This window comes from Fringilla coelebs, assembly GCF_963513975.1.
Source record: "Fringilla coelebs genome assembly, chromosome: 6".
Taxonomy (NCBI): domain Eukaryota; kingdom Metazoa; phylum Chordata; class Aves; order Passeriformes; family Fringillidae; genus Fringilla; species Fringilla coelebs.
In genome coordinates this window covers 59,881,005-59,906,969 of record NC_140034.1, presented here as the reverse complement: position 1 = coordinate 59,906,969, position 25,965 = coordinate 59,881,005, and the positions used below count along the sequence as shown (strand labels likewise).

Genomic DNA, 25,965 nt, shown 5'->3' with positions numbered 1-25,965 from the left:
CAAATAATGGAACACTGCATAAGGGGACATTTCAACCACGTATAGGCAAATAAAGACAATACCAGAGCTGTGTTGGTGCAACAACTAACAAGGGTATAACTAATAAGAGAAAAATTCAAGAATTAAGTCAATTCACTGTAGTTAAATCACTGCAGATAGAACCAAGATGACCTAATGAAATAATTTCATGACATCCGGTCCAAATACAAGGAACCTTCCTATGACAGAACAGGTTTCTTTTCTCACATTGATTCTTGCCTGATTTTCCAAGATTTTCAAGACAAGGGACATCTGATTTCTTAGTCACTAGAAGTTGAGATATCAGTTGAGAACTTCTTGCAATAGCAATATAGCAATATCATTTTAGAGATACCTTTCTTCAGAGAGTTCCCAACAGTACTCACATGCAGTATAAAAATAGGCTTTATTAAGCTCTGCAGGAGCCAAAAGCCTTTATTCATTGAAGAGGCCACATGCCACCAGCAAACAGAGGTTTAGGGCTGCCAGGGAGCTGGGATCTAGAAAATGCTGCCTCTTATTCATGCAAGACCTTAACTTTTGGAGACAGAGAAGCAAGCACTGAATCCTGAGCTCAGTGAGAGCTTGAAAAAAGGGCAGCTCTTGTTCAGAGCTTGTTCTTGTTTCTGTGGACTGTGGGCCTTGGGATTGAACCAAATAGAAATCAGTGTAGTTCAGAAAAACCTCAGCATTACTAAGGCAAGATCTTCAGGCCAGACTGTAAGGATCGGTACCTGACATCCGGGGCTCAGTAGGAGCAGTGAACCACAGAGGTCCCTCCCCATTTCGGGGGCAAACAATTCCCAAAGCCAACCTGTTCCTGATGCCTGAAGGAAGTCCATGGGGACAGTTTTAACTTTCTTATTCCCAGGAGAAGTAGCAAAAGAAAGATATTAAATTCTTTCCAGTCACTGAGTTTCCACATTTGCAGTGACATTGCCCATAAAGTAGGAGATTGATGGCATTTCCACAGTGGTGACAGCAGAATGGGCAGTTGGAAAGTAAGAGATTTACTTACAATAGCAGCAACTCACAAACAATTTTTAAAAAGCTAGCAAACAAAGATGTAAGTCCATAAAGGAAACAGGCATGTTTGTATGTATGCCTGCTGCAGATTGTGTTCTCCCTATGGCCATGACACAATCCTTTGTGTGAGCTACACAGTGAGGTGTTAAAGGAAAACACAAAACAAAGAAAACCAAATGCTCTCTCTCTTCACCAAAATGAACACACCCAAAACACTCTTAGCTCCTGGATCCAAATATAGGACAGATTTTCAAAGCCTTTCAAGCACTACCTACATTATCCAAAAAGGCAAATACACTGAAGAATAAATAGGGAGAGGTTAGCTTCTTCTTAAAAGGATAACAAATACTGTCCTGTTTGTAATATTTTTTACTACAGAAAACCAAAAACTACTAATAAAAACTATCACTTTTTCTGGCCACATTTACAGACCCACTTGATTCTTTCCAGTAGAAAAATTAATTAAGAACTTTTACATGCTTTTATTCACACCAGCTCCAAGATGTATCTCTTGGGAACAAGCTTGGTCTGCTGGGGATATAGGATCTAATCTGGGAGCTGGTAGTTGCAGTCATCACAATAAAACTCCTCACTCACTATCACAGAGCAAACCTCACCTGCAGACACATAGCTTTTAGGTTTACATGCATATGCGTGTTTATATATAAATATATTTATTTTTACGTATATACACAGACACATAGACACATGCAAACACACTTTTGGAGAGAAATCTTGTGTCTCAAACACAAAAGGCTGTCTCACCATAAATACCATTCTGAGATCTCATCTGCAGTTACCTCTATTACAAACATGCAGAACTGCAGTTCTTTCTGCCTTTATTTTGCTGGGATGCCATGGCAAGTGGTAAATGCTCTGCTGCCACCCAATGACGTTTCCTGGGATTATCCCTTTCCCAAGACCCTTTCCTCCTACTCCACAACCAGGTTAACAAAAAAAAAAATCAGATTAAATTAAAGGCAGCACTTAGAGCTGGAACACTTTGCATACCTGTGGTGCCTTGGCCTCTAGGGAACACAGGACATCCCCACCTCACCTCACCTGTATGCAAATAGCCCCAGTCCTTTTCATCATTCCGCCAACAGCGGCAAAACTTTATCTGAATTCCCAGCCACAAAACCATCATTGTGCTGTGGCAGTTAATTTTTACTGGTTTACAATGTGCTTTCCTGTGCACAAGAGATAATTCCAGCTAAGCACAGCAGACCTTTCACACAGCTGTTATTAGGCTTTATAGGCCATCAAAGCGTTGATTTCGCAGCGCTGTGTCAATGCCAGACACGCTGACTCCCCGCGCTGCTTTCATTGCTCAGTTCCTTTCTTCGCCCTCCTGACAAAGCACAATTTGTTTTAGTCCTTACTACTACATCTAAATTTAGTTTGCAATGCTGTATAAACACAAGTGGTAGCCTGTCAGGTTTAAGTGAAAAAGGGGAAATGCTGTAACGTGGGTTCACCCTACCTATAATTAAGTCCTCAAAAGTTTGAACACTTCAGCTTTCCTTGCAGTAAAATAGACATTTTTATAGTGCCAGTTTAAGGAAATCTAAGAAACTAGGCAAGTAGTTTTTGTCAGTATGTGTTTGCACACAAGAACAAGCTGCTCAATTCTGAAGAACCTGTCCAGAATTCTAGGGTAACAACACGTGCATCTGCTCAAATGAGTGTAATTTAACATTTGTCAGCCCAGAGTATACAATGACTTACTTTAAAATGTAGTTTACATTTTCAGTTATCAGCTTGAGCTGATACAAAAGACCCCGACTGCTCAGGGATGAACGCTCAGTTGAGAATTTATTGTCACAGAGGAACCACACTTAAAGGTTTAAATGAAGGAATAAACCCAGCAGTGCTTGGTTTATTTGCACCTATTTCATTACTATTCTTGTTTTGGCACATAAGATGTAGGAGGATGTTCCTCTCACCAGAACATACAGGTTGTAGAATAATACGCTAAAAACCAAAAGGAAGGAAGAACTAACTTCTCTCCCAATAAGCATCTACAAGAATATTTGATCCCTGCATTAAAAGATAAAAGTTATTTCCAAAACATTCTGTCCACTGCTGCTCTCTGGGATTCTCAAAGATCAGAGATTGTTTTGAGGCTCATTAACAGCTAATGGTATTTAACTATGAGACAAAAAAACCCTGGATTTGGCACTTTATAAGAAGTGCCACTTACCCTTACATTTTCATACTCCAAGCACAGTTGCAGAAGTGTTACAGATACAAACATCTTGATACAAACAGATGCGTATTACTGATAACTCACTGCCTCAAAACATACCTTTTAATGTTTTGCCATTAAAAACCAAAACCTGACTGTATTCCGACCCCCTTGATTCAGGCCCCAGCACTTAACTATGCTGAGAATGTTCCATTAAGTACATCCAGAAGTGCTGATCACACAGCCCAGCCTGCACCGTCAGTGTAAAATGAGGGCTTGAACTCCCTCTGCTGGCTAAAACCACAGCTAAAGAGTAAAAAAAAACCTCTCGCGCCCAAAAATAGAAAAGTACATTAAAAACTTATTAAAAATAAATATAATCTTATCTCTTCTTTAGAGATTTTCATCCTTTCAGTTGTTGGCATCTCAAAGCAATCTTGCAGTACCTGAAAGGAAAACTCCTGACTTCCACTGATTGTTGCTTTCATGAAACACTGATCTGTGACTGGGAAGCTCTGCAGATGAGTCCTGTACAATTTCTTTCTTAAGCACTGCCAATAGATCACAAAGAGGACAGTAACTGTGATGAAACACCAACCAGTCTGTACAAAAAAAGATGGAGAACTGCTGGAAAAAATACATCAGAGTAGCAAATTAAGATGTATTTTCAGAAGGACCAAAATTACAACTTTAGGTCAAATTCACTAAGAAGAAAGGTAACAGTGGCAAATGGGGTTCAGTCCCCAGTCCTAGGAGAATTTTTTGTGCTCCAAGTCACTTTGGCTCAGTTTCTTCCCTGAAAAGTGTTCCTTCTCTTTATCTATCTCAATTTCCAGAGAGAGGATTTCTGCCCCAAGGAACCTATAGAGCAGATTCTGCACCTTCTGTGATAGGTCAGATAATCCAGGCTTTTTTAATTCTTCCAAAATTATTTTGAGAGTATTGTGTCTGGCCTACCACCACCTTGCATGGGAGTATTCATCCCTACATCACAATTAAACAGCCAAGAAAATATTGTACAGTCTATAAAATGACCTGAAGCATAAATGGCAAAGCAGCCTTGCTGGTCAGAGGGCTCCATTAACCCCACTGGTAAGCCCAGCTCAAATGGCAATATTTAACACATATTCTACTTAAGCCTGAAAACCACCACAAGTGGGGTCCAGACAGGCATTGCTGGGTCACAAACTTTTCAATCCAAACCTTTCAATCTTGTGGTATTTGCTGGGTCCCCAGGATGAAGGAGGAATTGAGAACCTGACTCCATGTTCTTAGAAGGCTAATTTATTATGTTATGATATTATATTATATAAAAGAATGCTATACTAAAACTATACTAAGAACAGAGAAAGGATACACACAGAAGGTTACAAATAATGATAATGAAAGCACGTGACTGCTTCAAGTCCCGAGACAGTTGGCCGTGATTAGTCAATTAAGCCAAAACAATTCACAAGAAGCCAATCAAACACCCACCTATTGGATAAACAATCTCCAACCACATTCCAAAGCAGCAAAACACAGGAGAAGCAATCAGATAATTATTGTTTTCATTCTTCTCTGAGGCTTTTCAGCTTCCCAGGAGAAGAAATCTTGGTGAAGGTATTTTTCAGAAGATATGACAGTGACACCATTTTATCTGTGTGGGATTGGGATTTAATTCAGCTTTTCCTCATTTAATGAACTAGATGTAGTCCTCCCCCAAACACCTGGTCACGAGTGTCTGGTGAAAAGGTAGCACCTCTCTGTACAGATTAGAAACACACATGAAAATTCAGTGCAGAACTGCATGTGAGGTGCCTCAGACCTACATTTCACAAGGTCCACCTGTACAATGCAAGTCTGCTGCGGCCTGAGCAGCAGCAGGTAAAGTCCAGGGTAAAGAAGCAAAAAGGGCCTTTGCAGGGTATCCACAGCTGTTTTATTCAGCTGCCTGGTAAAATGTTCAGGTCCAAGGCAAACATACATGGAGGGTCCACGTTCCTCTCTCCAGGGGCCAGGGGATGAACCTGCTCTCAGGGCAGTACCAAGATGAGATCCAATCAGGGAACAGGGAGGGATAGCTCAGGGACATAGGAACAGACATAGGGACAGGGAAAGGAACCAATGGGGTCGAACAGCTTTGAGGGGAGCTTCTTGTGTCTCCCTAACTTAGGGGATGCTCCCCAGGGTCCCCACACATGTGAGCCTTAGAATATTTAAGCCTGAACACAAACTTTCCTCATACCTCACTTTTCAATGTCTACTCAATTAGGAAGTAGAGGATCCTGCTTTACAGATCTCCAGAGGACTGCGTCAGGATCACTCAGGAGATGAGAAGAGAACCAAGGGGTTTGGAAAACGTCAGAGGCAAAAGTTAATAGTCACTGTGGAGGGTCTCAAATAAGCAGATGTTTCAAACATGTGCCTAATTTTAAAGTGCTGAGTTTGATGGCAGTAGATATTACAGTGGGCACCAACCCAAGACAGAGCTAAGGAGGAAAGGCTAGTGGACAAAACAGGAAGAAAAGCAGAGCATGAAAAACATTTTTTCACATGCTCTTTTAGTCTGTGTAATCTACCCTAGAGAGGCCTCAGCAAGCAAGTTAACTTCAGACTTCAATTACAACACGTGGGCAACTTTACTGCCCAACAAAAAGTCCATTAGACATTTATAATCTCATTTTATTAAATTTTCCTACTCGTGATATTTACTATGGGGTGTGTATGTGTGTGAGGTTAATACAAAAATCTATATTCTATTTGTATATTAATAAGATTAAAAGCTCACCTTTGTGGCAGGTGTTGCTGTGGGCACATGCTTGGATTATGGATTAACCAATTCCTATCAAAAACTGGGGTCTATCACCAAATCTAAAGCAAGGAAGGCAGGTGCTTTTCCTGCTGATCATCTAGCTGAGTGCTCTGATTGAATTACATCAGGAAAAAATAGCTTTGCTTCCTTCATGAAACCTGATTACAGAAAGAGAGGGGTGACACCTCACACAAGGCAGTGAAGCTTAAAGGACAACCTGTTCCTCTCTGGCCCCTTCTGCTGGCTACTTTGATCTAAGATTTATTGTCTGGGCTTAACACCTTCACCTTTGATTTCACAGGGAACTTCTTTGGAGGCATTTTCCTACTACCATTGTCCAAGTCTTTTCAGAGAAACCACCAATTATCCAGGATGCCGGGAACTGAACGCTTGTAGTTTTGGTGAAATACAAGATTACTCTCACTGGTATTAAACAGGTATGGGAAGACACATTAAAGACTCAAGTTTTACTTTCTAAGAGCAGTACTTGTTTAAAAAAAAAAAAAAAGAAAAAAGGCACTGTCAGCAGGTCAGCACATCATGTGAGGAACCAATTCACTCCTAAAGGCAAGAAGACCTAATAACACACTAGGGGCCAGACTGGTTTCCCAGCTCACTCTAGAAGGATGCTTCTTGTACAAGGCCATTGTTACAGCACCCCCACCACCCAGCTCAATACTGTAGTGTTACAGTTTTGCAGCAGACACAAAACAGCAGTTCTTTCCTGGGAGCTAACAAATCCAGTCTGCTTTTAGCCAGAAACCTACACAATAACCTAATTTTAAGCATAAAAATCCAAATCCCACTTGGTCTTACCTAATGTGACAGGCTGTGTAACAGTCCTTACAATTAAATTGTAATTTCTGCATCCAGCCCAGCAACCTGTGGTTGTATTAGAGGAAGTATTTCACCTTGCACAGACACACACACCTGCTACACAGTGGAACTTGGTCTAAAAAATGCACTCAATTTTCTATTTTGACATGAATCTCCACCCTCTTAAATGGTGATGATCCTTTGCCAGTGAGACTGTGCAGGGCAACTGGCCTCCTGGGCAGTTTTCCAAATCCAGTATGATGTTGCAAGCGCTCACCAGCTCTGAAAAAGACTATTTACTCACCTCCAAGAACAAAATACAAGAAGTACAAAGGAAGATGAGGCTAAAAGCATTTTTGAAGTTTGTTTCAGGTCAGACAGAAGGCTGGAACTGTTGCTTAGGATGTATTTTTCCCCTAATTTGTAGAGCTGAAGTAGTGACTTAATAACTAGAATCTATCTGTTTACTTACACTTACCAAACCTCCAGCACATGTGCTAGCCTCAGCTCATCCCTACTAAATATTTATAAATAAGATGGCAAACTAGCTATAGTCCTCCCTCCTCTTTGGATAAGATAGGAAATAAGTAGATTTAGAAGTTTAGAGGTTCCAGGATTTTTTTTTCCCACCTTTTAAATGAAGTTAAAAAGTTCTATAGAAGAATAGGCAGCAACAAAATTATAAACCAGCTGATGTGGAAAAGTCAACATCATCTCCTAAACACGCAACTGAAGCTCACAGCTGGTGAAAAAAAAAAAAAAAAATAAAAAGAAGGCAGCATTGTGTGCTAGCAAAGGCAGTGAGCAGGGACTGCAGGTTTTATTCTTAACTCTCCCACGGATTTCAAGCTCGGCTGTGGGCAAATAACCAAATATCTCAGCTGATCATCTACAAAATAAGGATAACAATATTTTCCTATCCCAACAGGATGTTTTCAGAAGAGTTCTTGGGAGGCACTCACTGCAGTGATGGGGTCCATGAAAGTCTCTGCTCAGAACAAAGACAACACCTGCTCCACTGGTTAATGGGAAAAAGATGACTGAGACTGTTACAAGGAATTTCTAGCATTAAAGGACAAGCTACAATTGCCTCTGGCCTACAGTTAAGAAATTCAGCATCAGTGAACCATTCTTTTATACAACTACTGTGGAAAAAATTTAAGTATAGGACTAGACAAGAAAATAATGCAAATGACCTAAATGTTGCCTTCGATATGGAATTCCAGCCATTGATGTAGTTTTTCTCTTATAGTGGGTAACATACATTGTTCATGACAAAAATATCCTTTTGCTTCCCTTGGCAAATAAGTTCATAACTGATGAAGGTAAATGCACACCACAGTTTTTCCTTGAGGATTGCAACAATTTTAGTTAACTATGACACCTTTGAAAAGCATTTATTATGTCTTGTGATTCCATTTTATATATTCTTCTCATATTCTCTGTGGGACATAATGATAGGTGGCTCTCCCAGTGGATTGCTGGACATATCCTCATGTACTTAGCATTTGAAAAATGCCAGCTCAGCCTTCAGAGGTTTTTTTTTTTCCTGACCATCTTCTTTCATTTTATGCTGGGAAAATTGTAGCTCTACAAATATAGAAGAGCTTTTGAGTTCATAATGAAATATGAACTTTAAGGAAATCTGATGATCTTGTGTTTATTCCTGAATTAGCAAGAGATTTCCTGTGACCTTAACTTCATCACTTACATACTATTTCATCTTTTAAAAAAGAGAGTGTATGTCTGGAGGATGCAGAAAAGAAATCAAGAAAGGCTTAGGATTTTACTCTGTCTTGGATCCAGGGAAACATCAGACCTATTTAAATTAACAAAATTAATTTTTAATCATCTTTACCTTTGGTAAGGTAAGGTTCTGTAATATTAAGTTTAATTACTACATCTCTGCTTTTTGTAAGGTTTTCTAGTTGTTCCTAGGATTTATGCTGCATCAGTCCCCTGGTATTAACTTTTGAATTCATTCACCAAATCAAGTTTGAAAGAAGAGCTGAAGTGTGACAGGTATGAATGTCATGCATTTTGTGACATCTGGTAGCAGGCAGAGCAGAGTGCCCAAACTAAGTGTCCTCATCAAGGGAAAAATCAAGTTATCTGACCTACTTGGCTTGGCAGTGAGCCAACACAAACTGGGAGAAGGGCAATACATGCCTTCTTCCTGCCCAAAAAGCTAAAGGTTTTAGAAATGAGATTAAAGGGAACCCAGCAGAGAGAACTGCATGGAGAACTACGGGAAACTAGTGCAAGGTCAAGTATCAGCAACACAGCACACACAACTCAAGCTCATCTCCCTGGGTATAATGGGAAGCTGAAGGAGCATAATTTAGTTTTTGCTATCCCTACTTGTACAACACTTGCACACTGTAAACATTTGTAAGCCATTAGACCCATGCTGTAACAACAAAAGCTAGGTTTGTTACAGCCACGGGAATTCTTGCTGGTGGAAGCACAGAGAGGTGGGCGGGACAGGATCTCGGGAGCAGCTGAGCCACCACCACGCAGGGGCAGGTTCACAAACATCCAGACAAAGCTGTAGCAGGTGACTGTCAAATCCCTCCTGAAACAGCTCTCAAGCAAAGAGGAGCCTGCTCCCTCCCAGATACAGTGCTCAGAACTAGGGAGCAGCCTCAAATCCAAACTACAGCTTCTCCTACAACCAGCACACAGCAATTACACAGCATCAACACTTCACTCCTCTCAGGCATTTACATATTTGAGTACTGGTTTTAAAAGTATTTGTGTCTCTTCTTGATCTGAACAAATTGCTCACTCTGAAGTTCTTCTAAACTCACACCTTTCACATTTCTTAAGACTTCTGTTATTGTCCTGTAATGAACACCTTCCCCCAACTATTTATTTTAAAATGCAGGGCCCAAAATGGACAGAGAGAGATACAAAGGGAAGTACTATTACAAGTAGCAGCAAAGCAATTATCTTTGATCTCTTTCAGATGCTGTTAGCTCATTCAATTTGCAGTACACTATCAGCCCCATAATATTTGTCTCCTAATACTACTTTTTCCCTGCCATGTATTGGTAAATTATAACACTGCATATTTATCTCAAATTTTACTTCACTAGTTTTGGTGATTTCCCCCAGTTTATCAAGGTCATTTTGAAACAGCATCAAATAGAGTGTATTGCTTAGAGATGGACTACAAAGCCAATTTTACCCCTCCACCCTTAAACCCCAAATTATTACTACCTGGAATTCAGAAAACAAATGGTTCTGCATGTTTATAGCAACTTCAGATTAAGTCAAAACCAGCTGATTTCTGGAAAGCTCCCAAGAGTTATATACACTTTTAATTAGAAAAAAAAAAATCTAGTGGAAGAAAAAAAAATCATTAACACCTACATGGACAATATAGGCAAACATTTTGTTTTCAATAAAACCCCAAGACAGAGCACCGGAATAACTGGATCTGATGAAAGCACAATGTTAAACTACAGAAGCTGGGGTAACACCCTGTATTACTCCTGTTACACAGGCAGGTGAAAAGATAAACCATCTAGCAAGGTAAGAAATAGCTCTGAAACAGGAGGTAAAGGCAGCTAATCTATACTCTGCACCATTTTTCTATAGGCCCTCTTTTTTCTTCTAGCTTTATATGTCCTTTTAAAATTTTTTTTTCTGCACTTTAAGAAGTGTTGGAGGGATGCAAACCAATATTCCCCAAAATGTGTCATGTTCATAGCTGAGTGTGCCTGTGAGGTTCATCACTGTATTTCTATATTTTTACCAAAAGAATCAAAAACACTTCAGTTGAATCCTTCCTCTCCCTCCACTCGTTAAGCAATAAAAATTCATAGCAAATCAGGAAGGAAAAAAAATACATGAGGAATCTCAAATTAGCCTTAATTAGATGATTAAGGTCTTCCTTCAGAAGCTAGAAAAATCTGATCCTGATTTAATAACACAAGGTGAGCTTCTCTTCACTTTGGCTTTCACATGCTCCACCCAAGCATCTGCAACAACCATTGCCAGAGACATCTGTTCCAGAACTGATTTTGTTCTGCCCACCATCTTCTAAACAACATAATACCAAAGAATACCACGGACTCTGCTAAATTATGTGCACAATCTGCTCCAGCTGAAATGCTCTGAGAATGCTTTTCCACCGTTCTCTTGGGGAAAAGAGAGATGAAGGAATACCTGGTTTGTAGAGATGGAAATGCAAATCAAAATCAACCTGCCCAAAACCATCAATGCTCAGTTCCAATGAGGTTTCACCTTAAACATGGGTGTGCCAAGAACCTACAGATGATGCTATGTACACCTCCAGAATTGGACAATAACAAAGCAGTGTCCTGTAGTTCTGCATTTTGAAACCCAGCACTTACATCTCACTTGCACGTAAGTTCCTCCATGGGACCAGCCTTTAACTGGCAAAAACAATGGGAACAGAAATGTCTGGCACTGCAGAAATCAGTAGCAAGGGAAAGGCAAAAACAAACCACAGGAATAATTTCAACACCCCAATTATTTTCATGGTTCAAGAAGGAAAAACTTTTTTTAATAATGCAAACCTCAAATTTTGCCTAATGACATACATTCATTTCCATGATTTATACAATTATTGCATAAGATTTGTGGTCATTTACATCTTCCAGTTCAAGTGACATTAGGTAGCACAATTTTGCATTAAATTCTAGATATACTTTCAGTCAATTACACAAGTGTGAAACAAGAACAAGACAAACTATTCCCTTCAGAACGCCTCCTGCACATTTGTCCAGATGTAAAGATGGGATAATGAAAACAGTTGATGTTTATGGTAACCCCACACCAATTTGTGTTGCTTAGGTAGATTGTAGTGTAATGTTGTAATGTAATAGTGAAAAAAAAAAAAAAAAAAAAAATCTCAACCACAAAACCCCCGAAGAACCTCAAGAGACCAGAAAAAAAAAATCAAACTTGTAAGCTGTCTTGCCTTTTTGGCAAGACAAAGCTACTTCAAGTATTCAGAAAAGTGGACAACAAAAAAAATTTTTTTCAGTAAAAAAGTAAAATAAGAGTGTTTAACCACTGTGTAATAAGTCCCAATACATTGGTGGCAGCGATTATACATCACGCTAGAAGGAACAGAAACCATCCTGACATGAAGCCATACTGAACAGAACAAACTCAAAACTAGGAAAACCATATGCTGATGCCTTTATCAGCTTGCCAGGATGAGTGTTTCAAGTTCATGACTGAAAATAAGCATGGTGATGCCACTGAAACCAGTGCAAGTGAGTTACTGGGTGGCTTAATCTGGAACAGAGACAAGAGACTGCATGCAGACGAGGGCACAGCTTAAGAGGCTAAGAAAAACTGCAGGAGTAGCTTAGAACTCAGCTGCCATATGTCCTACACATATGAAAGCTACAACATATTTTGCTCCACAGCACAAAGAAAATACAAGCAGAAAGGTAAAGAAACAGACAAGGATTGTTAAGTAATTTCTGAGCAGTGAGACAAGGCAAAAATATGGTTTTGACCTCAAAAAAAACCCATCAGAACCATCATCCTGGATATTTTGCTCTCTTTCATGCAGGACAAAAAGAAATGGCAAATGATGAAAAAAAGATGAGGAAAAGTACAGAGGATGACTGCTTGGCACTTCTGAAAAACATTTTTTAACTAAAAAAAGAACCAAGGGACTTATAAATAGTAGCTGATTATCTCCCCCAAGCCTTTGTCAATACAGACATAACCACAATAATGTCTATTTTGGTGACCAGTGTCTCAAGGAGAAGGCAGTGCCCCAAAGGGCACTTTCATTTTTACATATAAAACCAGTATTTGTGGTAGATTCTATTCTTCATAGCAGTTTACTGTTATGTGGCAAGAGATTCAAGCCCCTTTTTAGAGGAACACTAAGGGATAACAAAAAGCATGTGGACACAGCTTACTGTGAATCCTCCACTTTGGATTTGTTGAGAAACTTATTTACCCAAATATTTACCCAAAAAGTTTTACCCTGGTGAAACTTAGTGGTACACAGCATGTGGTTATTAAGCCATAGAGGAATGTGATCCTGCAATGCTGGTTGAGCACCTTCAATTCCCACAGGCTGGAATTAAAATTTCAACAGTTAAGCACTTTGATTATCCCCTTCATTTTTTTTTTTTTTTACCCTTCTCCCTTTGAGTGGGTGACTCCAGTGATCGTGGTACAACAATCCAGCCAAAGCTGATTCCCCTTAGCTTTTTCATGAAATACAACACAGCATAGAACAGGACTTGGAAGAAAGTAAAAGGAAGAGGTTCAGTAAAGAGCAACATGAGAATACTGACTCTGAAAGAGAGCTTAGTTTTACCACATTGAAAACCACAAGTGCAGCTGCTCCAGTCCAGGTTCTAACTCCTCTCAATGACCTGAATGGCACAACCAGTATGAACCCCCCATGGAAAGCAAGGAAAAACAGAGGATGTGCAAAGCAGGCAGTCCCTGTTACCAAGCTGGAATTGATTGTGCTCCGACATGATTAACTCCTGAAAATTTGGTAAGATATGCTGGTGTCACATTACAATAAAAATAGTGTTTCAGCTCTCACTAGAAGAAGATTAAGGATTTTGTTCTGGTTCTGCCTAATCCGTTCATGAATTGCAGGGTGCAGCCCTTGCCACACTTGCCTGCCAAAAAAGGCAGCTCCATTTTCTTGTGCTAAAAAAAGTAGCAGGCTTAGTGGTTATAAAGGTTATGTTTTAAAGTGCACTGTCATTTTAAACAGACTTTCCCTATTAAAAAAAGTAAATAAAACCTTCTGATATCAACACCCTATAAAAATAACAGCTGCAATACTCCTTCTGAAATTGCAACTTAAAATCAAGTTAGCAGGATTCAAATCTTTTCCAAAAAAAGATATGAACCCAAAATAAAAAACCTTTCTGCAGAGAATTCCCAAGCAAAATCTCACATAGTGTCCTACCAAGCCTCTCTCCTAACAGCATCTCACAGAAAATCCATTCAGTTTCTTCCAGCTGACAACCTCAAGAAAACAGAGGTCTAAATAAATCAGTCCTTCCCACCAGTCACCTACATAAGTGCAGGTGTGGGTGCTGGTGCAGTTTTTCCATCAACTCCTCCTCTGTAGGCTCTTCCAATACATCTCTACAAAGAAAAAGCATGAGTTGTTAGGGGCAGCAAAGGGAGCTTCCCGGCATTTGTTTTTGCAATGTTTAAACTGAGATGTAACGTGTGCTTGTTTCAGGAATGAAACAAGGAATTAAAATTACAATAAGCTGATGCTCCCTAAAGATGCATCTAGTTGCAAGTGATCCATCCTCTACAGATGTGTCATGGAAACCAGCAGCTGTTTTCCCATAAGAAGCAGGGAAGCAATTTCCTGCACACAGTACAATACAACTGAAGGTCAGTAGATTTGTTTTCCTGAAAAAAACTCCCAAATGAGAACATGCTCCCAATGCTACTATTGAGTATCCAACATGCACCACAAGTTCCACTAATGCACGATCATCAAGTATTAACTCACCACCCACAATTTCATAATAAGCCAAGAACATGCATCACTTCCCTCATCTTCCCTTTTCTTCTTTCCCTTGTGTTTTCCTCCCTCTGCAGTTGTTCCCCTCGCCCCCAGCACCTCTTCTCCCACCCTACCATAAGCACAAAGCATATAAAGGTTAGGCTACCAAGTCAGCTTAAAGCGGGCCATAACTAAAGCACTTGCTGGATTTCTCCAAACTAACAAATGAAACAGCTTGCTTCAGAGGGAGGAAACAGAAGACATCTTGCGGCCAGCACACATTCCTTAAAACAGACAAATTAAAAAAAAAACTACATTGACTATCAAGTCCAGCCCAACTCACCTGAACATGAGTTCAACTGTCCTCTGGTATTCAATATCTGAAAGAGACTCTCGCTGGCAGCGGCGGTCCCACTTGTGAATAAAGTTCTGAAATGGAAAAGGAACAGCAGAAGATATAAAGCCTTCTTCTGATGGCACCAGAAAAGAGGTTATATCTGGTCACTGTGTTTGCAGATAAAATTTGGGAGGCAGGTGAGGTTTGATTTTGCGCGGTTGAACACTGATTTAGTTAGGCATCAGCTTATTTACTTGCTGCAGGTCACTACTTTACTCAGGCCTTTGTCCAGCAATGAAATAACTTTCTCATCACAAACTGAAAGAAGAGCAGAGCAGAAGACAGCCCTGCTGCCTTCAGCTCCTAGCAAGGACTGCCTCCCCAAGACAAGCATGTGAACTACCCACAAGACTTCACCTGATATGAATTTCTTCCTCTTTAAAAACCCAACAACATATAAACACACTGCTAGTCCAGGTTTTGAATAACTCTAACAGATTAATACCTAGGGAGTAAACACACAGCTCAGGAAAAAGAAAAAAAAATAAAAATAGTGACATCCTCCTCTCCTGCAATGGAATGCTGCATCTTGGCTCTGATAGCAAAATTTGGCCACAGCCATGCAGAAACAAGTAGGTAGAAGATGTCCTAGACTGAAAGTTTGCCCTTCCTCCTACTGCAGTAAATTTTAATTCTCAGTACACTCATCAATGTCAAGGACATCTCCAACAGAAATTTTCATAGGGATTGAGATGGGGTGAAGTGCCCTCTACAGGCTCTCAGTTCCTTCCACTACCTGTAAGAGAAGTCTACAATGGCAAACCTGGAGCAGATTGTTATGATTAGCATTCCCTTCATCAGAAATTTGGATTTGCAGGAAAGTATGCCATGAGTAACTAGCAGAACCACAAGTTCTTCATGGCATTGCATAGGCAACAGTTTCTCTGAAAAACTCTAGAATATGATCTCTTGAAAATAAGTAATCAGTTCCACTTCTCTAGAGTGGCACTGAACAACAGTGGTAATTCAAACTGGGGTGGGAAGAAAGAGGAGAACCAAATAAAATAAAAATTTTGAATTTAAATTGCTCACTTCATTTGCTGACAAATCAAAATGCAAAAAGGCCTACAGATTTAATAATTAATGCTGAATTTAAATGGTAATGCATGAGAAACAAGCAATTTTATAATACTTTAAATACTTTTCATCTTTATAATAAGGAGAGTATTACAATGAAATTGTACACACCCAATAAGACACAAGTTTTGTGACAAAACTGCAAATAAAACATACAATTCTCTAGGAAAAAGAAAACAATTCCTCAGCTCCTTGGACATAGGGCAGCAAGAAAGGTAAAATAATCACACACACAAACCCAATATAAAGTTGTTTGAGTTCTTTTCATTTCCTGCACAAATTAGAACCCATTTTCAGGATCTCACACCAAATAAACACACTTCCTTACCTCCAGAAGTAAAGCTACGAAGAGATTAACCCAGATGACAGAGGAGATCAACCACCAGGCTACAAAATAGATCTTTGCCCACCTGCAGATCAGATGAACAGACAAAATACATAAAGGAGGCAGTAAATAAGCTCAGCCTGAGCAGAGCACCATAAAATCACATTTTCTTCCTTGAAATATAATACTACTACTTTCTTAATAGGAAAGGGGGCCTGAATAAAAAAATTAAAAATAACAAATGTTTGCTTTTCATTAGGTTAGCTAAACAAACTCACTCTCCTGAGTTAAACAGCCAAGAGTCACTAGAACAGCTCAACCCAGGCACTATCCAGTTCATTCAAACCTTCCCCAAGAAGTCAGTAAATACAAATAAAAGGTATGTCCAAGGTTTTAAGTCTAGAAAAAATTCTTCCTCCACATAGAATCACAGAAGCATTAGATTTATTTCCTACACATCAGAATTGGTCCAAAAGAAAGGTAAGCAGCACCCCTCTGAGCAGGAACTGTGCTATATGTATATTTCCTGTTCAGGCACATTATAAGCTGGATTTATATGGGACTTCTTCAGTATTACTACAGCTACTTACGGACTTGAGTATCTTGAAAATGCATCCAAAAAGACTTGCCAGTTGTTCACCACCATCACATCCCAGAGGGTCACCACTGCTGCCTAAAAAACAGGAGTAGAACAGCACTTAAGTGGCTGTACCACAGATCTAAGCCTCAGAAAATGAGGAGGAAAGGCAAGCAGAGAGTGGAAGAACAAGGGATTTCATCCATGATCACACTCACAGCAAAGTCATCGAAGTTGTTGGGCCAATATTCCAGCTGTTCATAGGTCCCACACTGCAGAGTGCCATTATCATGTGTGGTGTTGGCAGCACTGCAAGAGATTACAGGCTGATGTGAACACAGCTCCCTGTGAACTCTACTTTAGAATTCTTCTGAGCCCCTTGAAGAAAGTTAGGTTATCTCATATGGGCAGAAAACAAGGGAATAAGTTCAAAAAACATATTTCAGATAAAGCAGGGTAAAACTACAGATAAGCATTCCTGCAATTTTAATGCAGCAAGAAGAAACAGAAGGAGTAACAGATAATGAAGCTGTGTGATTTAACATTAAAAGTAGGGTGGCTCAAAGAATGAGAGCAAAAACAACCCAAACAAAACCGACCACAAACAGCTCAGAGGTAAAAAGATGCAGATGCTTTTGAAAAACAGATTCTTTCTGAGCAGTGATGTTTAGAATCTTACCTGGCATTTCCCAAGGGAACAACAGCACCTTTAAACAGCATTATTCCAGTTATAGCAAATGCATAGAAAACCACCTGGAAGGAACACAACCAACTATAAGCCTTGAATATTTCTGTCACAAAGCAAGAAAGCAAAATGCAATTAACACAGAATTTATATTAGTACCACAGTTGAGATAATTGCATCAAGAACAGTGCCTGAAGCTTTTAAAGTGAAAATACTTCAACTGCTTGCTCTTACTTTTTAATATTCTACCTAATTTTCAGTCATTAAAATGCATTAAATAATTTTGTCATCTCTTTTACTTCTCTGTGTCTCAGAATGCTGATATTTAACTATAAACATTGCAGAATAGTGACTTAAAACCAAAGCTCAGTACCAGTACTTAGAAAGAACAACCTAAATATCTGAGTTTTCTGCTGGAGTCAATGAAAATAAACTTTTAGTGAGCTTATGTGAAGATAAAATTATGCCATTATTTTATATTCCAACAGCAACTTCCTTAAAAAATGCTAATTAGTCTAAAAATAAGGTTTTAAATAACACAAAGAATTTGGGAACTTCTGTCTTCTAATTGTTAGAAATGCAAACTTCTTTTTAAACAGACACCTTTCAGTCTATAGCAGTTGCCTAGGTGATACTGCAATTTTTATCCTAAAAAGATTGTTCTAGAAATAAGCTACAGCTTTGCTTCTCTGAGAAGGAGCCATTTATCCCAGGAAAGCCTGAGGCAAGCTGAGTCTTCAAACAAGAAGTCTGGTGTGGGGTTTTTTTGTTTGGTTGGTTTTTTTTGTATTTTGCTACAAAACAAACCCAATAATGGGAAGTCTGGAAGGAATAGAAAAGAGATGCCCTTGCCTACAAACTTTGAACACCACTGGAGTAAGCTGAAGCCTACATTTCCTAACCTGCCAGAAGATGGGGTATCCGGCCTGCCAATAAAATTAATATTATTCTTTGAAAAAAATATATATTTAAATCCCTCACTGCCTAAGAAATTAGCTAATCAGTTACATTATTTTATCTTCACATGTGTTCCAGGCTAACATTAGGAAAGATATTTTGCATCAGCTGGCACTGGGGTCAGATTTCACTACAGCAGAAGCTCAGTGAGAGCTTCTATGTAGCCTCAAGTAAAAGCAAATTAAATTAATGGAAGAGGCAAACACTTTGGCAGACTTGTGTCAGAAGTGTGAGTTGTACAGCACAACAAGGTTTTCACCACCTTAGATTTGCCCCAACCAATACCTTTATTTCAAAGTACAACACCAGACAATTTAAGGCCAATCCTCTACAGATAAAAGGAGAGATTATTAATGACAAAAATAGATATTCCAGTGTTGTCATCTTATTGCAGGGGTTCCATATTGCTGTCTCCTTTTCACAAAAGTTTCATAGCTTCTCATGGGCAGCTCCTCAGAGCACTGACTCTTTCTTCTTCACAAAGCAGCCAACTGACTCCAGTTGCCCTCTCACCCAGCCACCCCACTCCTTTATAGCACTCTTCTTCTCATTGGTTACAGCTGTGGCCTGTTAAAGTCAGGTCTGCTCCTAATCTTTGATAATTGGCCCAGCTGCAACTTCTTAGGGGTAGGAGTACTTTCTACACTATCTTTATTTTCTTATATTCTATCCCCCTACATTCTGGTTAAATTGCATGCTAGATATATAGACCAGAACAACAAATCATTATCTTTTAACCATTCAAATTAAGGTACCCTGCAAAAACCCAAGAACAATAGCAAAACCAAACCTGCCCAGGCACTTCTTTGCCCTACCAGGAAGACATGGTTGCAAAGCCAGAAACTCAAGAGTTGGGAGAATTTATGTAATGGACATCACACATTGTGATCCACCCTTTAATCACATTTGTTGAGTCTACGTTCTACACAGACACACCTAAAACAGGACGGCAGAGGCTCTTAAAAAATCATGTGCAAACATGCCATCTCAAGACCTTCTCAGCCAAAAACAATTTTAAAGCGGTTTTGCTATTTAATTTAACATATGCAAACCATGGTAAGGAAAACTGGTGTACTTTTAGCATGGATTAATTGATTAATTTTTAATTTGAATCCACACTACCTAAGCTAAGGCAAACACTCAATGGAAGCTTTAATTAATCTTTTAAAGATGATGCTCCTAAAGGAGGCACTGCCACTGTGTGCTGGCTATCACAAACCAGCAGTTTATTGTGGCTTTCCAAGACATGCCCTGGAGAAGAACTGCCTGGTTAAGGTGAAATGTTACTGCTCATGGTGATTGTACAAGAACCTTGTTAACTTTGTTGGTGTCATACCCTTATTAAACTATAACAAAGGAAATTACAGTCTTGCATCATGACTTACCACAAGGATTCCTGCAAAGGCTCTTAAGTTTTTCACCAGATCCAGCAGTGTAGTAACAACCAAAGCCATGAACTAAAACAGAGCAGAATTTTGTACCTATGACATTAATCACAATTCCAATCCATATCAAATTTTTACTAAAAAGACAAAGAATCAAGTCAGGACAGTTAGAGCTGAGCTATTCCACTCCTGAAAGGCTCTAACAAAATTTATAGCTTGACCAACAAAGAAACCCAAGTTGTAGAGGGAAGAGCAATCACCTTCATGTTGGGGATAATCCGCAGGAACCTGAAGACAATTAACATGTTCACCAGACGCACCATATCCCACAGGGACAACAAGCCCATGAACTCAGGCCTCCTAGGAAGGGCAGAAAAAGGAATAAATCATAGGAACATAGCCCATGACAGAACAACACTGGGCTACAGGTAAATACATTGATTTACTTAGCAAGAATCTCAGCTACAGTAAACTAATAACTGATGAAGGAAGGAATCCCTTTAGCCTGGGCTCTTAAATATGTACAGAGAGCTCTTTGAAGTGCATGTTTGTGCCTTCTGCTGGGGAGGAGGCACCAAAGAGGGTCCTTTCAGAAAACAAAGTGAATCAAAAGGACTGCTAGAGGGAGATATTTCAGGAACTTGCACAAAGATGGGCATTAATCCTTCAGGGCACGCCTGGCTGAAGAAGGGGTTTGAAAACAGCACTAGGTTAAAGGACTGTCTTGTCAACCTTCTTCCTTATGTGTTAACATTCCATGGGAGATGGGCATACACTTCAAAACCCAGCCCTGATTTTGGCTTTTACATGAGCATGCTGAATGCTTCTTAGCTGGAAAGGAGGGCAGGTGGTGGGGATCTAAATCTGCCAATGACTTGGTAACACTGATACTAAATAATTATTTGTACCTCCAATATATTCAACCCCAATAACGAATGAAACTATTTAAGATAATACTGCATAGAAGGCATAGTCTAGATAACAGCAACATCACTGCCCTGCCTTGAAGGTGGCAGTTGCTTGTCTGTGGATGTGACAGCAGCACACATCAGGACTCAGAGGGAACTCATCTGGATTGTAACCTGCTCGCAGTGACTGACACAAAGACCTAACAAGAATTACTGGTGCTCCAAGACGATAGAGGAAGCAACTGCCTACATTTAAGAATCAAAGGGCAGAATCAAACACAAACATAATGATAACATCAATAATTAATATAATTAGTTAATAGTCCATAAATAGTCTGTAGCAATTACTCCTTTGGCACCTATCACTTCAAGGTGATAGGAATACAAGTAGTATTCAAATACAAACCCTTCTAAAACCATAAGGTCTGACTTGTCTAACTCTGTTCAGAGATTCTAGTGTAAATTAAGAGAACTTCTTGATTGTTGGAATCTTGGGGGACACAAGACAGATGATGGACTTTGGACCTGGTTAACATAAGAGATTTGATAACAGGATGCCTTGGCAGAAGCAAACGGAACTTTGAAAATTAGACCTGGATAGCAAGAAGATGAAATCAAACAGGTTTACCAGAAGAAAAAAATCCCATTAAACTCTGCAAGCAAGAGATGTTGTCATATGCATAAGTTTGTGTATGTGATTTTAACCTAATCATTGTAGCTCACATTACTAATCTCCTTGAAGTAGTATATAAGGGTTTGTATTCCACAATAAAATCCAATTCTGATCACTAAGTCACTCTCCCCTCCTCTCTCCTTCGCCAACACTTGATGGCAACATAACAAATATCCTGAAAAACGAGGGAGTGTCAGTGTCTTAAGTGTGAGCCTGCATGAAGACACAAAGTAGCAGAATGTGTAATAAATCACTTGTGAAGTTCCAGGAAATCTTCCAGAATTCCTTTGCTTTCCTCTTTTCTTGTGGAGAAGCAATGATTTTTATGTTTTTTACAACAAAAAAGAAATCAGGATAGTTATCCAAAAGCTGTTTGAACTTAAGAAAATAAAAAACCAACTGCTTGCTATTACAATACCAACAAATAGTGTTAAGTCCATGGGAATTTTCTTACTACATTTTATAGCATGAAAAAACCTCAGCCTTCAATCTACATACAGGGTTGAAGAGCTTTCATCAGCCGCTTAGGAGTTCATCTAACTGGATTTATGGACAATCTAATACTGAAACATATTAGGTTGTGTATGCAGTACCATATTCCCACTCTTGCACACCTGGTAAGCACAGACCTGCCAAGGTATTATTTTAAATCACATTACAATTAAAACAAATGCATCCTCCTCAGAAGAGCTACACAGAACTCTAAAACACTACAAAAAAAAAGGAAAAATCTTTCACTTATCCATATTGCATGGCCTCTAGTGACTACAAGGGTGCAAACTTCTACCAAATTTGGAAAATTAAAGACTGGGCTTATGATCACAGTACCATGACATGTACACATGACAATGTGTGTGCTCCCCTGACCCACCCCAGCCACTGAGCAAAGGGCAGCAGGTCACAGAGGTTACTCACCAGCCAGGGTGAGGAAATCCATACACAGCAAAAGTTGCAATCTCCAGAATCTTCAGTTAGGAGAGAAAAATCAAAGCAAAACAAAAGTCAAAACTTTACTTTATAAATCTGAGTTCCAGAAATTATGTAAGCTTCTTGATAAGAAATATTTTCAAGAGCTTTAAGCCACTAATTGGGCTCACTTTAAAGCTCTGAATTGTCATATTTGCCTAGTTATTCTCCAAGCAAACCAAATGTACATAGCATCCAACAATTACTCACAAAAGGATATAGAGTGAATACCATTAACCATGAATTTGACCTCATCTGCCACAGGGGTGTCAGGCTTTGACCAAATATTTGTTATAATAGTCTGGCAATTGTTTTTAAACTTTAAGAGAAACGTGGTTTTAAACTATGAAACAGAATGCCTCATGCAATTATTCCAGGACCTGAATTTTTCCAAATAAAATTTAAAGTCTTCTTATCAGGAAAGGCACCTTTTCCATGAATTTAAATAAGCCAATCTTCAGAACATAGACCTTAAGAGAACCATGTACCGCCATGTAAACTTTCCAGCCACAGAAACCCACAACACTGGCTCATGTTGTTCAGCTCAGCACATCAGTGTTTAAAAAAAAGCAGTTCCACCAGCTCTTGTAGCTCCCTAACCTTCCTAGCCAACAAATCCAAGAATATGTAAGCTAACAAAGCACTTACCAGCAAAATTACAGTCAGAAGTCCATCAAATCTATTGCTTGGGTAAGACAAGTATCTTTTCAAGCCCATTGCTAAGATTTTCAGCAACATTTCCAGCAGGTAGTACAGGATGAAGAAGCAGTTGATAGCCTTCATCCCCCAAAAGAAAAGCAGCCATTAGAATTCCTGACATCTCAGGGAACAGCAAAAACTGCATGGAATATTGTTGCATCTTACCCCCAGGAAGAAGTCATCCCTTTCAGATGGCTGCTTATCTGCATCCATCACCAAAACCACCTTAAACAAAAAATATTTTATTAATCTACTGCTTTACTGCTACATTAAACAGATTTTTAGGCACAAGAATTGACTTTCATATTTTGCATAGGCCTTTTCAAGCAGCTCAAAATACATTTTTAACTGCAAGTATTCCCTCTTAACACTTTGCATGACTAAAGCATGCCAAAAACCCAACTGCTAGAAAAAGCAGTTATTTAAAGAAAATTAAAGAACAAAAGCAGAAATAAAATTTGTAGCAGAGAAAAAACCAAAAAACAATGACAAAAAGAAAAAGAAAGAAAACCACTGCCTCACGACAAAAAAACCTTTACTTACACAAATAGAAACAATGTTTGCCAGGGCTACCACATTCCCCAAGTAGCCAAAGTAGGGATGGCCAAAGGCAAACTGCACTTTCTGCATAAAATGGGATTGGTACTCTGGACTGGGCGGGTGCTGAAAAGAACACAAAGGATTTGCTGAATCACAAAGCATAAGCATTTAAAAAATAATACAGTAATTTTAAAAACACACCCCGTCTCAGATTTTTAAAACTCTGACAGTTTCAAAGCAAATCTTCAGGGCCACAGGCTAATTTTGACATTTAATCAGGAAAATGTTTTCCAGTTGTGGTTATTAACAGCAAGAGACCATTTCTGATTATGCACAAGGTAATGGCAAAGAAGGAAGATAATCCAACCTCTCTCCAACGCCCCAAGCAGACAAACTAAACACCAAGCTACTATTTGTATACATCCCTTCCCCATTTCCCAATATTTAATTTAGAAGTCTTAGATACATGTGAACATAAAAGAGAACATTTCCTAACCCTTAAATAATTTGGCGTTTTGTTTTTTCTTTCTCTCTCTCTCCAAGTGGAGAAAACTGCTTTCTGCCCATCTTCATCTGAACACTGAGAGAATCCATATTTTGTTCTTCATACGGGGACTGGGAGAAAAAGACTTTTAACTATATTAACTGAACAACTCACTTTCAAATGCTGACGGAATAAACAAAGATGTATTTTGTACATTTACCACCATCTAGCAACCCCAAACTAATGCTATAAAAGCCTCCAGAGCAATTTTGTCTGTGGCTATAAAACCTGCTCACAAAAAGCTTAAAAATCAATGTGATCACACCTTGTGTTTCCATATTGCAAAGCTTGTTTATACACTTTATACTAGAGTACTCTCACTTATTTTTGCACAAGGCCAGACAACTTCTGATGCTTTACAAATGATGATTACATACATACTTGCTTAATGGCATCTTTGTCTAGTTCTTCAAAGAGCTTCTGGAACTGGGCAGCTGACAGCTGGTCACAGGAGCACATTTTGAGTGACTGCACATGAAAGAGAAACATTCAGATCAACATCTGCAATAGGAACATCTGCAAAGTTTGCCAAAACCCTCCAGACTACCTTGGAAATCTAGGAATAAAGATGTAATTCAAGCTGTTTGAGTAAGGTTCAATATTGCTCTGCTTTAACATAACACTCCAAGTGACTGGAGGACATGTCTGGCCTTTTCTGTTTTTCCTCTCTGGGATCACACGCTCCTTTGACTAACTTAAATTTTAGTACCATGTAGTAGTGCCACTACTCTGTTGTGATCCAATGAATGCTGCAACAGAGAGCAGATCTTTGGATTTGCTAGTCAGGATTGATAGTCACCAATGTAAAGGCTAAGAAAATCCAGTTCTTACTCTCATGATGGCTTGCTTGCAGCGAGAATCCATCTCAGCTTTCTGCAGCACCTGTAGTAAGGCCCCAACACTGACACAGGACCTATTTAAAAGAAAACAGAATGGACCCTGCTACAGATAAGTTCACAGACGGCAAAATGAGCTGTTCCAAATGTGTTCCTGCCTCTTTGTTTTGAAAAGCAAATGAAAGTAGAAGTAAGAAAAAAGGAAACAGACCCTGTAAGAGTCACAAACAGTGTGTTATGAACATCCAGTTGCAGAAAAAATAAATTAGATGAGCAACAAACTGCCATTTTCAAGAGTGCATGCTCAGTAAATATATTAACACAAAACAAGATGAGCAAAAATCTACTCTTTCTTTTCTTTTTTTCTTTTTTCTAGATAATCTACTGTTTCAAGATCCTTCACTTACTGTTGTGCACTAGCAGGAGTCTCTTTCAGGGAAGACAGCACCTCAAACGCAGCCCGGATTCCCAGCCGCCTCCTGAAGAGGGAGGACTGAACTGATTTCTGAGCAGTAAAAAAGTAAAAACACCACAGAGGAAACAATTTACTCACACTTCAGGCACTACTGTGTCCTATGGCCAAACAATACACTGATCCTCGGGCACACATCCCAGATTTGTGATTAGAGACAAGAACAGGGGACTGCCCTAGGCCTCACTCCTTCCAAGAACTCCGTGTACAAGGAGGAAGGAAGCAAGTAAGCAAGCAAGTCCCTGGAATTCAAGTAAACATGCAGGTTATGGTTTATTTTCTATTCTGGAGTGCATAGGCATATACCTCTTCCAGAGACACTGGCAACAGCAAAGCTCAAGCTTTCACAGAAAGAAAGACTTCACAGAAATTTGCACTAGCATATAGAGAGAGGAGTTAGAGAGCTTGTCCTACTCCAGCTTCTTGCCTAAAAGCACAAATCCAGAGCTATGTTTTTTCATGGGTTTTTAAATTACATTAATCACTTTCAAACTTAGTTATTTTATTAATAGCCAGATTATGTCATGCTGTCATGTAAGAAAGAAGAAAATTGAGAAAGAAGGGGTGAAGCAGAGGAAGAGGAAAGGATT

At 39.2% G+C, this 25,965-nt stretch overlaps 1 protein-coding gene across 2 annotated transcripts in view; it reads right to left on the bottom strand.

Moving 5' to 3' along the window:
• TPCN2 (two pore segment channel 2) overlaps positions 1–25,965 on the bottom strand; it is a 46,480-nt gene that overhangs the window by 10,356 nt on the left and 10,159 nt on the right. Inside the window, exons 11-25 of one of the 2 annotated variants that reach the window (XM_084207934.1) lie at positions 25,311–25,408; positions 24,899–24,980; positions 24,449–24,535; positions 23,527–23,646; positions 23,149–23,208; positions 22,933–23,061; positions 22,234–22,283; positions 19,998–20,097; positions 19,738–19,809; positions 17,390–17,463; positions 16,929–17,019; positions 16,724–16,806; positions 16,137–16,218; positions 14,678–14,763; positions 13,142–13,958 (exon numbers count right to left, since the gene is read on the bottom strand). In XM_084207934.1, coding sequence (XP_084064060.1) covers positions 13,880–13,958; positions 14,678–14,763; positions 16,137–16,218; positions 16,724–16,806; positions 16,929–17,019; positions 17,390–17,463; positions 19,738–19,809; positions 19,998–20,097; positions 22,234–22,283; positions 22,933–23,061; positions 23,149–23,208; positions 23,527–23,646; positions 24,449–24,535; positions 24,899–24,980; positions 25,311–25,408 — 1,293 coding nt within the window. In that variant the 3' untranslated portion in view covers positions 13,142–13,879. Of the gene's footprint in view, positions 1–13,141; positions 13,959–14,677; positions 14,764–16,136; positions 16,219–16,723; positions 16,807–16,928; positions 17,020–17,389; positions 17,464–19,737; positions 19,810–19,997; positions 20,098–22,233; positions 22,284–22,932; positions 23,062–23,148; positions 23,209–23,526; positions 23,647–24,448; positions 24,536–24,898; positions 24,981–25,310; positions 25,409–25,965 lie in introns of those variants that run through there. The other variant, XM_084207935.1, reaches the window with a different exon arrangement.